General features: G+C 40.7%; 1 protein-coding gene across 9 annotated transcripts in view; it reads right to left on the reverse strand.

The window, feature by feature from the left end:
• Positions 1-363: 363 nt before the first annotated feature.
• Positions 364-15335, reverse strand: part of THRB (thyroid hormone receptor beta) — a 167742-nt gene continuing 152770 nt past the window's right edge. For all 9 annotated transcript variants that reach the window (XM_052692242.1, XM_052692243.1, XM_052692245.1 and 6 more), the window contains 3 exons: positions 12382-12528; positions 7400-7658; positions 364-5879 (listed from right to left, as the gene is read on the reverse strand). In XM_052692242.1, the coding sequence (XP_052548202.1) occupies positions 5638-5879; positions 7400-7658; positions 12382-12528 (648 nt within the window). In that variant the 3' untranslated portion in view covers positions 364-5637. The remainder of the gene's footprint in view (positions 5880-7399; positions 7659-12381; positions 12529-15335) is intronic.

Here is a 15335-nt window from a genome sequence, read left to right on the forward strand (position 1 = left end):
AATGTGAGGAGACAAGACGACTATTGTCACAGCAGCCCCATCTAGACTGGGAACAAATACAGAAAGAAAGGGCGTTCCCTTGAAAACTGTAATTGAATGAGACATAAATCACAGCTCACCAAAGTGGGTTAGGTTTGGCCGATGTACAGAGCCGGGAAGTGAAAGTCACTGGCTGGGTGCCCAAGGGAGGGGAGGAGATTGGGCACGAGATAGGCAATGCAGGGTGCAGGCGGATAGAGGGCGAGCAGGTCAGTGCCAACACAACACATCGCTCTGGGCCCTACTTCTGCCATGCCAGCAGCGTGAGCTGTGCGGCAGAACTGCACAGCCTGGAACAAAGAGAAGGAGAGACCAGGACCACCATTCAGTTATAAGCTTTTTCTTTTTTAGAATTCAAGCTTACACAGTTATCTATGCCCACTATATTCATAATTACATTTTAATATCTGCATACAAAAGCTATGTAAAAATTATTTTCTTCCCCCAAATATACAAATTTTCTCTTTAGATAGTTTAAAACATTTGTGATCACAGATTTTTAATATATTTTAGGCTGAAAAAATATTACCAATCTAGCATAACTCTTAACACTGCTTGCAAAAAAATACATCATCCAAGGTAACTTTTTTTTTACTGTACTGCGTAACGTTTGCCTTACCCTCAGGGCACGAAACCGGTATAAAAAAATAAACCAAATAAGCAAAACCCACAAACCTCACAGACAAAGTAAGAAGTCCTCCCACCTAACTTCATAGAAACAAACAAACAACCCAAACCACCCTTCTCTTTAAAAAAAAAAAAAAAAAAAAAAAAAAAAAAAAAAAAGAATAACTAATCTGATGTATTCGTGAGCAAACTAAAACTGAAGAGTGCTAAGGAAGTAGGAAAAGAGAAAAAGAAATTACAGCATGTCAGCTAGTTCATGCCCTGATACTATCTTCACCAACATTAAATGTGTAATTAAATAAAGTGTCTTTTAATGTTTTACATTGTGCTCAGTAATTTACATGAATTTAATCTACACCCGGGTGTTGATGTAGATTTACATTTGATTGTCTTGTGCATAAACAAGGTTAGCTTTTGAAGAAGGTAAACTGTGCAATGGACAGTCACAAACAACTTATTACCTGCACAATATTGCTTTTTGAAGGCGACATCAGTCAATGTGGATACACACGAATAACGCATACTCTTTGCATTTGCTAACATCTATACGACACACTAAAACTTTGTGGTAAGGCCAAACCTTTTTTTTTTTTTTTTTTTTTGTTTTTAATTTTAAAGCAAAAATATACCGTAGTAAAAAAATGTGCTCACATCGCTTTGAGTCTTTAAGTGGAAAATAAATCTCTATCACACTAGAATAAAATTTCTCTCTATAAAATTTAAATACGGATCACTTCATCGCTATATCAAAAGGAAACGTCTGGCAATCATTTCCAGATGATCACAATAACAAGACACATCAAGAGGTCCTACTGCCTCTTCCTTTGAGAAAAGATAAAGGTTCAACTCTTTCAACTGCTCTCACAGTGAGAGGAGTACGTTCCTTGGTTGTGGATTTTGATTCAGTCAATGAAAAAGGTTTAGCCTTAGGAATGCTGGCTACATCTCAAAACCATAGGACTGATTTTTATAATTTATGATTCATGCAGCAAAAAGTCAATATGACACATACAGGTTAGAGTTCCATAGCATAAAAATGCATCGCTAGCAATGACATGCTCTGCTTGTGATCAACAGCCCTGTCTTGGCAGATTTCGGATACAGCTGATCATTCTGGACAGTTTTTTTTTTCACTTTCTGATGCCTGCCTCTGCAGAAGCAAGCATTTTGCTCAAGGATGGTTTTGGCTCTCGGAGGTCTAACTCTAACGCCTACATTTTGGCAGAATGTAAACAAAGATCATTATTATGCATGTTGTATGTCATTATGAATACCGTAACTTAACTGAGATGACACATGAAATGAGTATCTAAATGCGTGTTACTCGGGGCAAAACGATGACAATCAGGTTGATAGGAAGCATTTCTTATGCAAGACCCACGCATAGATCACAAAGCAAAAACAAAGGGTATGTGGCACATGAGAAACAAGACCCTGAACTGCAGTGAAAAGTGCCGTCTGTTGTTTCCCTCAGAAGGACAGGTGCTACAGACCCTGCAGACTGATGTCTGCCACTCAGATGGTAAATCCAGCAGCATCCTACAGTGACCCGAGTCATCGCAGGACTAAGTTCAGCATTCACCAGTAAGAGACTGCAAAAGCATCCTCACAGATTCTAGTTTTGCTCTTGTGATCATGTAAATCAGGAGGCAGACTGAGGAAGTCAACAAAGACACACAGAGTAAGACTGGTAGGAGATCAGAGGTCATTAGATACCAGACTAAGAGCTTGGTCTTAGTCTTCTGTTAAGGAATGCTACTAATCCCCCTTGGTTAATCAAAACCAGATTCCAACGTAATCTAAAAAGCTAGAAAAGTACAATGATGGTATCCTTAGTGCTTAAAGGACTGCTGAACTTTTCCAAGTTGGATGCCTAATGGCCCATCTGCAATCATCAAACAGAGGACGCTCGGTTTTCTGAATCCTGATTAGCTGCAACCCCAAACTGCTTCAGTATCAGGAAGTCAGGCCATGAGCTTGGATGCCTAAATGCAGTTTGACATGCTTGAATTCAGACATCCAGCTGTGCAGGCTGTGTTTTAAAACTTCTTGACCTGCTATAATAACCTTGTCAGACAAATTCCTGTCTGAGCAATGATTTTTACACCAGCCTGTGCGAAGCGTTTGTTCTCAGCACTACCTCAAGCTGCAGTTCTGTCAAGGTGTTGCAAGTTTCTTCATCTCTCGCTGCTTCCCCATGCCAATCCAGTAACTCTCACATTTTTTCTAACTTCTGACCTTTATTTTTTGATTAACTCAGTCCCAACACTCCCAAGTGTTCAAAAGCCAGCAGTCTGGGCCCCAGTAGTTAAAAGGCAGTAAGAAGTCTGAGTATTCACTGAGTATTGACTTCCAACCTCAACATTTAGGCTGCTGTTTTTCTTTATAACCCAGAGGATGAGAAACGTTGATCTTAATGACAGATTGAACCTCCCAGGCAGCAGTGTGACTCTAAGAAACTGAGGTTCTGAGAAATACATAAAATACTATGGAGCCTACAGTGAGGTCACTGTGAATGCTACCAGACGAAAGTGACTTTCCTTCTCCTTGATCTCATCTGCAGCACAGTTACAAGTTTTTACACTAACTCAAGCTCACATTTAGCAAGTAGATGAGATACTCAGGCTGGTTTCAGAAGGAACTCCATGATTCTGGGAGTACAAACCTCCAAAAGATAACTTCTTGAAAGCCATTTGGGTATAGGTGCTGGGTTTTTTTTTGCTTTCCCCATATACTATCAGTGCCCTACCAAGCCACCCTCAAATCACATATTTAATACTCTTCACTTACTGCAGATGCTGCTCATCTGAGACTGTACAGAACTGAAGACACGTAAGCTTTTCTTGTTGTGTGATCTCTTGTTCCAAAGGCTAGAACTTTTCCTGATTGTTGTCTCCAAGATGTAATGCTCTACACAGAATCTGTGCTGTTAGCACACCTTTTGAGATTGAGCAAATGGAGCCAGCCCACAACAGAGGTTCTTCAATTTCAGCAAGCATTTAAAGACTTCTTATTTCTGAAGGCCTGCCTCCTTGATTCCTGCAAAAAGCCCTGAACATCCCATTGTGTTTTATATTCTCATGGAATTATGGGCATAACTCCTAAGGAATAACATCAACACTCACCACAGGTGCATATGATATCAAAGAACAGGCACAACAAGATTCCATAACCCTGACGTAGAGCCAAAAGCACTCCAAACACTTCATCAATGTTAAAGGGAAATGGAGGTGAAAAGAATGTAATCCCTGGCACAAGATACTGTGCTCCACCTATGTATTTTCCTGAGTATCGTGATCTTATGAGGAGACAAATATATAACATATGGGTTTGGACATGGGGCATGAGCTTTGAAAATCAACACATCAGTTCTAACAGTGCCCACTGAGTTACCAGGCAGATGTATCAATGAATGGCAGAGACAGAAACTGGTACAAATGAATGCACAACACAAAAGAATGTGGGATATGAGGAAGTGCAAAACAGGTCTCTTGAGTTCCCAGGAAGAACAGAAGAATGCTTTTGATGTATCATACAAATTCAGAGAATGGTTTAATGTCAAGTTTGTAAAATCCAGGGACAACAGCCCTGAATGGTGATGGATAACAGAAAGGAATCACTCTCTACCAACAAAGCCCTCATTACCGGCTTCAAACAGTCCAGCATCACTGAGTACCGACTCGCAGATTTTGGCAGCTGGATTTCCTATCTTTCAGTTCAGTTTCTGCTAGTGCAGTTAGTGGAAATAAATTATGTGAAGGAATCAAGTGAGAAACTAGCCAAAAAAACCACATACACACACCGAGGAGGGGAGAACCTAGCTGATCAACGCACATACACACACAGGAGAGGGTAAGAGAAGGAATGAGAGAGAGATGATAAAAACACGGAAATACGTTTAAGACATCTGCTGAAGATTCATAATTATATATATATAAAATATTATATATATGTGCATATAAACTTTATATATATATAAAACAAAAGATTACTGCCAAGCAATACTATTTGTACTACTGGGACAAAGCTGGACAGTCTTGAGTGTCATCAATAACACAGCTGGTTTCTGTTCCCTCTGATGTTCATCCCATACGTTTCATTCATTCACATCCCTGAATAACTCATAGGAAATACTGCTATTCTGACAAACAGCCTACTCCTTCAGAGTGCTGAATTTACCACAAACCTCAGAAAAAGCAGACTTCCCTACTCAGGAAAAAGCGTATCAGAGAATCAAATCTCCCTCCTTCCCCCAACAGAACTTCCAGCGAAGTTACCTGGAGTAGTAAGAGCCAAACAACCTTACCTTCCGTACACATGGGAAAAAATGATTCCGTCCCTTCCCTCACTTTGCATACACTAATTACTTGATTTATGGGGCACTGTTAAACCACATCCATTGGAACAATCCTAAGATAATGATGGTATCATGACAATGATGAAGGTCCTAGATCATAAGGGTGATCGTTACAATAGAAACAACCATAAACATTAGAGATTTCATCTCATGAAATGGTCACTAGTACCCTGCAAAGTGAGGTAACAGCAGACAGGATTGCCAGGATCAAATTATAAATAGCTGTTTAACTTGGAGGCCAATTTATTTTCTGCCACTTCAATTTATCTCCCATACTTTCCAAGCAATGATGCACGTGAGCTGGTGACCACGCAAGTGCTGGTGAATGAAACTGGTCTGTTTCTATTTTCACTGTTAAGCTGTCAAAGCATTCACATCAAAGGACTGAAGAACAAATTGCAATAGTCACAAGTACCAGCAGAAAGGGATGTTTTCATCCATGTGTATACAACTGCCCCCAGCAACCCCAAAGAAAAACTCAAACAAAAGCCCAATCCCATCTCAAGAACCAGAAGAGAACAAAAGAAGAACAAACAGGTGTGAGAAGAGCTGGGCAATGGAATGAAATGACAGCCAGTAGTGCGACAGGGGTGCAGAGGACCGCTCCAGTCTCTCTAATCCTCAAACACCTCCAGGAACAACGGAGGGAAGAGTTCTGTGGGGCACTCCACCTTCATGTGCAGGAAGCGGCTGGCATGGCAGGCTCCAATCATTCGCAGATCTGTCACTTTCATCAGCAGTTTTGGCCAAAAATGTGCAACATGGTGTTTTCTGTAATTAATGTAGTGTTCAAATGCCAGGAGGAAACCCTCTTGACACTTTTCTATCCTCTCGACACAAACAAGGCCTGGGCGATCTGCAGATACAAAGAAACAGAATTATCTTTAAAATTCATTTACTTGACGGAATATCTGATCATAAATTAGGAAAAGCAGAATTATTCTGTTGTAAGAAAAGGAGCCAAGGAATCTGGCTCTGGCACAAACAATTTCTTTGACCCTGAGCATACTGTTTATTTGTGCCTCAGTATTATCCCTGATAAAACAAGGAAATAATCCCTTCCTTCTTCATTCTTTGTTTCTTTTGCCCATTTACAACATAGCTGTTTGGGAACTGTTCTTGCAGTGACTGGAGCAGCACATTCTCAATCTCAGTTGAGGCTTCTATCTATATCTTACTGTAAAAAACTAACAATTAGAAGACGTCCTTGTCAGTCATCTTGCAGTTCTTTCTTATCTGTTTCACTACAGCCTGACCAAGGCTTTGATCAGATTTTGATCCTAGAATACGCATCAAAGGAATGAATTTGTTACAGAGCACCATGGAACAACAAATGCCACAAGTTAGGCAGACTATCTGAAATAGGTCCCATGTGAGTGCTGGAAAAGCTCCTTTCATAGGTCACTCTTCAGGAGACGTTTCAGGACAGCTGATCACCTGAAATGCCTTCTGAGGCTCCCAGTTATGTATCACTGTGTGGGGAACCAAAAAAATCAGAATGTTTTGACTGAGAAAGCCAAGCACTGTGTTGTGATGAATGTGGAAACCTTCCTGTCACAGACACAGTTAATCCTTGTTAATCACTGTCTATGTACTGTTATCCAGTGCTCAATCTTTAAAATGGTCTTAAAACAAAACCCTTCTGAATCTGCCACTGCCCAAGAATGGAATTTCCTCTTCAGGCTGGCACAACCAGTAGTGCAAAGGACCAAGGGGCGAATGTGGTCACCCCTTCCTTTCTCTTATGGGCAAGATGTGACAAGCTGAAGCATATTTGAAAATATATATCATCTGAGAAGAAAAGAAACTGTTTGGAAATGATACAAAATAGTCTGTGCTGCTCCTGTGTGACATCACTGAGAGACCAGTTAAAACAGTCCCAGTGTAAGGCAGGTCTCAAACGCCACGTAGCAAGCAGTGGTTGTGTCAGTAGGAAAACAACAAAGGTTGAACTAAGCATGTGAGACTGCTGGAAACATGTATGAACTGTACTTCTCACCAGTGCATGACAGTATTTAGAGGAAACAGGAACTTAGTTGTAATGAAAAATGTACCTAAATTACTAGTTTTTCAGTCAAGGCAAACTGGCTCTAAACCAGATCTTCCTGATTTCTGTCTGATGATCAGCCCTCCTGAGTCACTAAACTGAGCAAGATGTGTTACCAATGCCACTTCTACATTTGCCTCTCTGATTTTTTCTCCTAGCACTCACCAAACTGATTTTCTGATGCATCAGGGTTTGAAAGAGAATTTCATTTGCATTACTCTGTTTAGCAATACAAGATCTAACATGCCCTATTTCTTCTAATGAGAGATTTCTGACAAAGAATGAAGTGTTTCAAAATGGCTGGAATGCCAATATATTTCTGTTCTCACCTGATGACATGAGCAGAACAGCCTGGAGAAGGGCAACCTCGGTGTCATCCAGGTTAAATGAAGAAAGAGACATGCCCAGGTCAAAAATGGCATCAGACACTACGCCAAGACCCCCATTTTTCAGCTGGCCCCTTGTCACCGCCATCTCCCCATTCAGTGTTAAAGTCTCACTCTCGGGGTCATAGCGAACTGCTGCTCGGAGGGACATTATCTCCATACAGCAGCCTTTCAGAAGGATGATCTGGTCTTCACATGGCAGCTGCAGAAATTATAAATGGTAAAGAAAAAGATGTGTTTTTCAAACTGACATGATTTACAACTACAGTAAATCCACGGTCATGAATTCACGGCGAACCCAGGACACTACCTAGCCAAGTACAGACATCCCGGAAACACGCTGCTTACCAACTAGCTTACCAGCTAGTTCTTGTGCACAGCAGAAAAGCCCAAGATTCATATTCCTGCTTTCAAAAAGTCCTAACAGGCTAACACCCCCACATGGAAATCTAGTGATGACACAGCTGTAGGAAGTGGCCCTGGGCAAGATATTCACAGCAAAGTGCAGGTGCTTAGGAGAAGTGGCTCAGCTTTCTGAAGCTCTCAATTCCACGGGATCTTTTTGTTCGTGGCAACATTATAGAATTAAGTCCAGTAAACCTAAAGGACATAGCTTCCTGTCTGCAAACATTTCACAAGGTGTGAAGGATGAGGCAGACCAGTCAGTTGCCAGGTTAGTGGTAACACAGATTGTCAGCTTTGTCTTGCATAAGGGTGAATCAAACTGACATGGCTGAAATGATCACTGTCCTCAGCTGTTTACCTTTCTCTCTTTCACTCTTGAGCTCTCTCAGCATACAGCTTGGCATTACCTGCAACTGGGGCTGGTAAAGGTATCAGCCATCCCAGTTAGATGCACTGTCAGCCATGCTTGATTTTCACCTGACCAAGCTGAAGAAAGACGTTTGAGAGAGTCCATCAGAGTAGACTGTTTTTTAAATAAACAGAATGAAATATATGTGTGTATATATATATATATTTATCTAAAAGACACATGTTAATCAGTTGAATTCTTTGTCCATTTTAAACAACAACTTATTAGGGTACGTGTAGCCTATTACAACTGATCTCCCTAGACTCTCTATATTACTGTTGGACAGACAAAAAAATCTATGGTATAGGTCCAGCTGTTATGCTGGTGCATAACTGTGATCCTCAGGGCATATAGCAAGACTCATCTCCTTCATACTTGAAAAAAAGTGGTAAGCTATCCAAATTGGAAGATGTAGGTTCTGTTTTCAGTAAAGCATATCTTCATGTTTACATAGGTAATCCAATGATAACAAAAGGAAAAAAAAAAAAATCACCAATGCTATTTTGAGACTGTCATTAAATGAACAGTAAAAACATCACATACATGGAAAAGTAATCCTAATTTCTATGGATTATTATTATACCTACCTGAATTGCAATTAGAAACGGAAAAAAAAAAAACAAACAAAACACCACAATACAAAAAACACTACAGGTTTATGTGGCAACTGTGCATTGACAAAGCACTTACACTTACTTGGTGTAAAACCGTGTAGAGTGGATACCATAAAATTACCTGACATGAATGGAAGGTCCTCTTGAAGAGAATGGAACTCTTCATGAAGAGAAGAGTTGTAAGTACAAAGCCAGCCACAGACAGCAAAAGCAGTTAAATCATGCCGCTATTTTTTCAGCAATGACAACTTCAACTTCAGGTGTAAAGTGTTTAATACACAAGAAAAATGAGTCATTCTGTTCAGGGCAATCACTCTGTTTGAAACTCATACTCAGCTCAGCAGTACCCTATGGAAGGCTACACAGCGTGGCAGTCTTGCCACCAGTGACAAAGCCACTGTGACTCTGAGACTGAAGTAAGAAAGGAATACAGTAAGAAAAAAGATGTCTAAGGGCAGCCATGAGAAATAAAGAAAAGGACATGACAGAGAAAAAGTGAACAGAAGAGAAAGAATCACAGAATCATTAAGAAATGAAAAAAGGGAGAAAAAAGGAAAGGTTCTGGAAGAACTAGCTGATGTGATTGCCAAGCCATGCCCTTTCATATCTGTAAAGGCATGGCTCTCAGGCAAAGTCCCCTGTGACTGGGAAAAAGGAGACATCATTCCAATTTACAAGAAAGGAAGGCCTGGGGAACTACAGGTCGGTAAGCCTCATGTCTGTTCTTTGGAAGATCATGGAACAAATGGAAGGGATATTAAAACACGCAAGAAGCAGTGATCCGAGGCAGCCAGCACAACTTCAGATCATGCCTGACCAATCCTGTGGCCTTCTACAGCACAGCAACAGCATCACTGGACAAGGGAAAAGCAAATCATGTCAACTGGCAGGACTTTTGCAAGGCCTTTGACATGGTCCCCCACCACATCCTTATCTCTAAATTGGAGAGAGACGGATTTGATACTGGACTATTTGGTGGATAAAGAATTGGTAGGAGGGCTGCAGTAAGAGAGTTGTGATCAACAGATCTGTGTTGACCATGTTGCTGAGGCTGATGACAAGTGTTGTTCCTCAGGGATCCATCTTGAGACATGTGCTATTCAACATCTTAATCAATGCTGAAGATAGTGAGGTTGAGTGTACACTCAGCAAATGTGCTGATGACAAAAAGCAGAGTGGTGCAGTTCACACAATGAAAAGGAAGCAATGCCACCCAAAGGGACCTGGACAGGCTCAAAAAGAGGGCCCACGTGAACCTAATAAGGCTCAACAAGGCCAAGTAAAAGGTGCTGCACATGGGTCAAGTCAATCCCAGATATATGTATAGACTGGGAGAAGAACTTGTTAAGAACAGCCCTGCAGAGAAGGATTTGGGGGTCCTGGTGGATGAAAGCTGGACATAAGCTAAACCTGCAGTCTGGAAAGCTGTTTCCCAGGCTGCATTAAAAGAGGGGTGACCAGAAGAGACAGGGAGATGATTGTATTCTACCCTCATGAAGCCCCATCTGGAATACTGCCTGGGACCCCCAACATAAGAAAGATATGGAGCTGCTGGAGAGGTTCCAGAGGAGGGCCAGGAAGACGACTAGAGGGCTGGAGCACCTCTTATAAACTCACATCAAACTCATTAAGTGCTGCTTAGTCGATCTCCTTCATAGAAACATACAGCACTCTCAGACTGAGCCTCCGTGGAAATTAAGAATTGAGATAATGTTTGAATGCTGTATAGGTCCCATGGGAGAAAGGAGTTTTTTTTGGTTCTTTTTTTTTCCTTATAAACACAGCCCATGCAGCATTCCTTCTAAGAAAAAGATATGGATTAGAAAACAAAGTTAACAAGACAGTGCTCCCTCAAAAAAGGAGCAAACATTTGTCATTTTCTTTATGCTTCAGCAGGAACTGCATGACACCTCGGGACAGCTGTCCTATCCCTTTCCATTCACTATGTGTCGTCCTTCTCTGCTGTCAAACCGTGCTGCACACAGTGTCAGGTTTACACAGTGATTCAGCTGTAAACAAAGCCCATCCTAGTTGAACTGTGCAGCCTACAAAGGTGATGCCAAACAACTCCTTGACTTCTTCAGCCTTGCTTCCTGTTCAGCTTTGACACAAGTGGGCTCATGGTAGCCAGGAGGGGTAGAAGATGTCAGATAGGCACTGCAGTCTGCGTGTGACTGGCAAAGCCTTCTAAATTGAAAAGACTACCTTATTACATCAGAGCAACTTCCCACCAACAAACACCAAATCAGAGGAGACAGCTTCCCTCAGACACTGGATGCTGCAGGGGCTTCCTGATCTATGGATACATTCCTTGTGTTTAAAGTCTTCATGCTTGGTCACTATTTCATGCTCTGATGGAGCCAATGTTAAGTAGCCAGCGAAAGCTATTTAAACTATGGCAACTATTGATATTTAACACTTCTTACTCTGCAGATGCTAAGGGATGTAAAGATCATTAGCTGACATAAATAATGCTCCTTGATTGACCTTAAAGAAAAGAACCACAGAAGAGGAAAATACTACTTAGACTTCTTTCCTGTCTGATTGTGTGTAAGAGAAAAAAGCAGTTCTCATCCTAGGGGACACAATGAACTCCCCCAACATGGTCACACTCCAGCAGAGGCAGGTGCTTCTCTGCAGTGTGGGAGGGAAGGCAAGTATACTTCCACAGCTGGGTTGAGGATATTTCTGTATTAAAACTCCAATGGTTGTGGATCCTAAGGAACTCACAAGACTTAAAATTATTAAAATTATCAAATCTGAGTTACTATTTCAGTTATATTCACGCTGCAGTTATGATAATGGTTTTTACTCTAGGAAAAAAAAATCATCAGCCATTGCATCTGCTCCTCCAATAAAAATGCTACTTTGCTGTAAATGAAATCAGCCTAGGGCCTCTCTACTCCTAATGTGCAGCCAAGCCTGTTTCAGTCTATTTACAGTATATTTTACATGTGAGTACCTACCTGGGATGACACTCTATTACTTAACTCTTTTATGCACTCCCTCCCTATTAAGGAAGAAAATGCCTAGGGAAAAAAAATGAAGCAAGCGTCACTCCTGGATAGGGATGTATTCCTGAATTTGGAGAATTTATTACTGCACACATCCAACTCCACAACAGTACACCTGTCAAGGAGCTGGAAAGCACAGAAGGAAGCCTGTGCTAAAATATCTGATTAAACGTATAAAACATAACTCTAGATGGTCTGTTTTTGTTCACTGCTTTGTTCAAGGCTACTTGTGAAGGCACATTCAGGTCTCCGGTGAATTGTGATGAATTCTAGATGAACAAAATCAGGAGTTCAGTAGTCATGGGAAAAAGAAAAGTCATAAAAATTCAAATTCAGTTTTGATTCTTTTGTTTTTTTTCTGATTTTAAACATAGTGATTTTTTTTTTTAAACTATAATCCTTCCTGTTACAGTTCTGTGCCAGTATTTTGCATACAGCATAACCATAGCTTTGTAAACGAGGGATGCAAGCAGTTTGTCTTACCTCACAAAACATAGGCAACTTTTTGGCAAAATCCACCACTCTTGTAATCGCTGGTGTGATTATTTTTGTAAACTGGCTGAAGGCTTCTAAATCCACTTTCCCCCCTTCTGGGGCATTAACTATTGGTGCTTGCCCAATGTCTTCTGGCTAAGGATATAAACAAAAATATTTAAAGGAACAATCTATCTTACAGTGAGCGTTTGATATTCTAAAATATTCTGTTTGGCAAACATTACAGTTATAAATGATACTATCCTTTTTTTAAGTGATGTCCCATTATGCCACAAAATGTGGATTCCGTGAGAGAAGACTGCACACAGAAATGGGGGTCTGGCACCACCGTGCTGTGCGGACAGCTGCATCAGAGGCACAAGTAGTTTCTTCCTTGTGCTTCCATCCAAATACTTTGTGGGTGTAGCTTGTGTGCTTTTTGATTAAAAATATAGGCATGATCTTGTTTCTCACAATGATGAGAACTCCCAAGCTGGTCTAAAAGCAAAGGGAGCTGAGATGACTTGCTACCCTTAGAATATTCTCAGAGCTTTGCAGGCAATTTAACCTACTCCAAGTTCTGAAATCTCCCCCAGAGCAGATTGCCTGGTATCACTGAGCTCCAGACAATTGCCAAGGAATGTTTCCAAAACTAGGCTAAAACAACAGATGACTAAGAACTGGCAACACAAAGCTTGTCTGGATAAAATGACTAGAATTTGAGCTTGTCAGGGTAAAATTCTTGTTGAAAATCACCTTCTGTGTGACTTCAAATCAAGGCTTCTCCAAGTGAGAAAAAAAAAAAAAAGCCAACAATTTTCAAGCTAACTACGGGAACACAGAATGCAGTAGGTATGATCAATATCCACAACGAGTAGTTCTTATTCCATTTGCATTTTTACTTGCTCACCTGATTCTATGACAGTTTGTCAATGTTACTGTGTGTTTTTAAAACACATATCAAAGTTGTTCCTCTGTTTGCTAAGTGCAGCTTTGCAGCTATAAAATACCTGCCAAAGAGTATGCAGAAATTCCATTTTGTTCGCGTTACATAGTTAAAAACTGGTTAAGACTTAGAGAAGAATGCCTTTAAAACTGATGGATTTCATGACATTTATGTAAGGGCACTTAAACAGGAGAGGTGCTGAAGCTGCTGTTGATAATGAAAACTTGTGCTCAACATTTTTTTAAAGCAACACATCATAGAAGAGCCTTCCTGATCCTTGTCAACAATCCGAATCCAAACCTAACTTCTTTCACAAAAAAACTCAGCAGTGAGCTAATAAAATAAGCATCAATTGTAGAAGAACAATGAAGAGGACTGGGTTCAATTATCTAGGAGTTCCTCCTGCTAAAAAGCTGAAATAATCCCAGTTTTAGGCTGACTCTCCCCATCTCTGAATCTTGGGAAACTAAACCACATTGTCTGTGTGCTCATGATAAACAATCTTCATCACTTTCAAGCACGAAGACCCAAAGCAAAAGCCACACATAACAGCAAGAAAAAGAGAGAACATAGCATTGCCACGGGAAAGCCAGAAGAATTCAGGATGACTAGCTAAAACCAACACACTCCAGAAAGGCAAGCTGCTGGAGAGCCCTTGCCACCTACCTCACCTCAATAGAAAAAAATGTCCAGACCTCCAGGGAGCTCCCACTGTTGAAGAACCAGCCTCAGCTGCCAGAGGGCTGACCCACTGCTGCTGGGGTGTGCAATCAGCTCCTCTTGCTCCCCAACAGCTTCTGGCAGGGAGCTTTCAAAGCCCTCTGCCTTTTGTCAAGCCATGTTGTCAAGCCATCCTGGACTTCTGTGCTCACTACAAGGTGTCAGTGAGCTCCCTACACTTACCTTGACACTGTAGGGCTTCAGCATGTGAGCCCTGAAAAAAACAAGGAGGCCCTGGAGCACTGGGAGTAGTTTGATCTGGCCTAGGAACCAGCTGTGGAAATCACAGCTAATTTGTGAGCTGCCTGTTACAGCTGTCATCCCTGCCTTTGCCCCATCTGACCTTTTTCCCACTAATCCTGTCCTCACATCACCTCATGCTCCCCTTTTTATTCTAAAGCAAGTGACACCAAAAAAACACTACTGTCTGAGTAATCAAATGTGATACCACAGCTGATGTTACAATTTCAGCTTCTTGGCCTGCTAAAAACAATGCAGGAAAACTGGAAATCTCTGTGTTGCTTCTTGCCAGCAACCACTGGCTGCATGTTCTTGACTGCACACTACCGTGAACATGTGGCCATTCGTATAGAAATTGCTACTAGAATTAACATAACTCTGTAAAAGGGATAAGCTGCTTTGAATCTAAAACTTATCTTAGCAATTTAACAGTGGGTCATGATTCTCATTGTGGATTAGGCAGTAGGAGCCTATGCTTGCAAAAAAAGAATATTTTCTACCTGATTTGGTATACACAGACTGTTAAACATGCCTGTGAATTCCTGACATTTAGTCTGTAATCCCTCTTTTGTACTGCCTAAACATTCTGTATTCTGCACAGTTTTTCCTTGAAATCTGAGTTAGAAAAAAAAACGACACACCCCACGCATTCTTTTTCTAAGCTTAAGCATCACAAATCACAGATTTTCCTCAGCAATACTCTGAAGATTCGTAATTTACAAACCTGCAATACTATAGTTCAAGTATCCTCCTGCTATCATTGAAATTTATTTTTCTTTGTCAAGTTTAATTAATGTATTCCCTTTGGAACAAGGAAACAAAAAGTACAACTTATTAATTAAAAATGTCAACTTCCATTTTAAATTTGCCACTGTTTTCAACATTTAAAATATTTTGCATGCTAGTCCCAAGACGATGACTACTATATGTAATAAATAAATAAAAGATGTATTATATATTATAGATGGATATTGCTGTTAATCAGAAGAGAATCATTTTTTTCACTTTTTCTTATCAAAGAACATTAAAAATATCCAGCTGGGTAAGCCTTAACTCA

Source organism: Tympanuchus pallidicinctus, unplaced genomic scaffold, assembly GCF_026119805.1.
Source record: "Tympanuchus pallidicinctus isolate F22 unplaced genomic scaffold, pur_lepc_1.0 scaffold3, whole genome shotgun sequence".
Classification (NCBI taxonomy): Eukaryota; Metazoa; Chordata; class Aves; order Galliformes; family Phasianidae; genus Tympanuchus; species Tympanuchus pallidicinctus.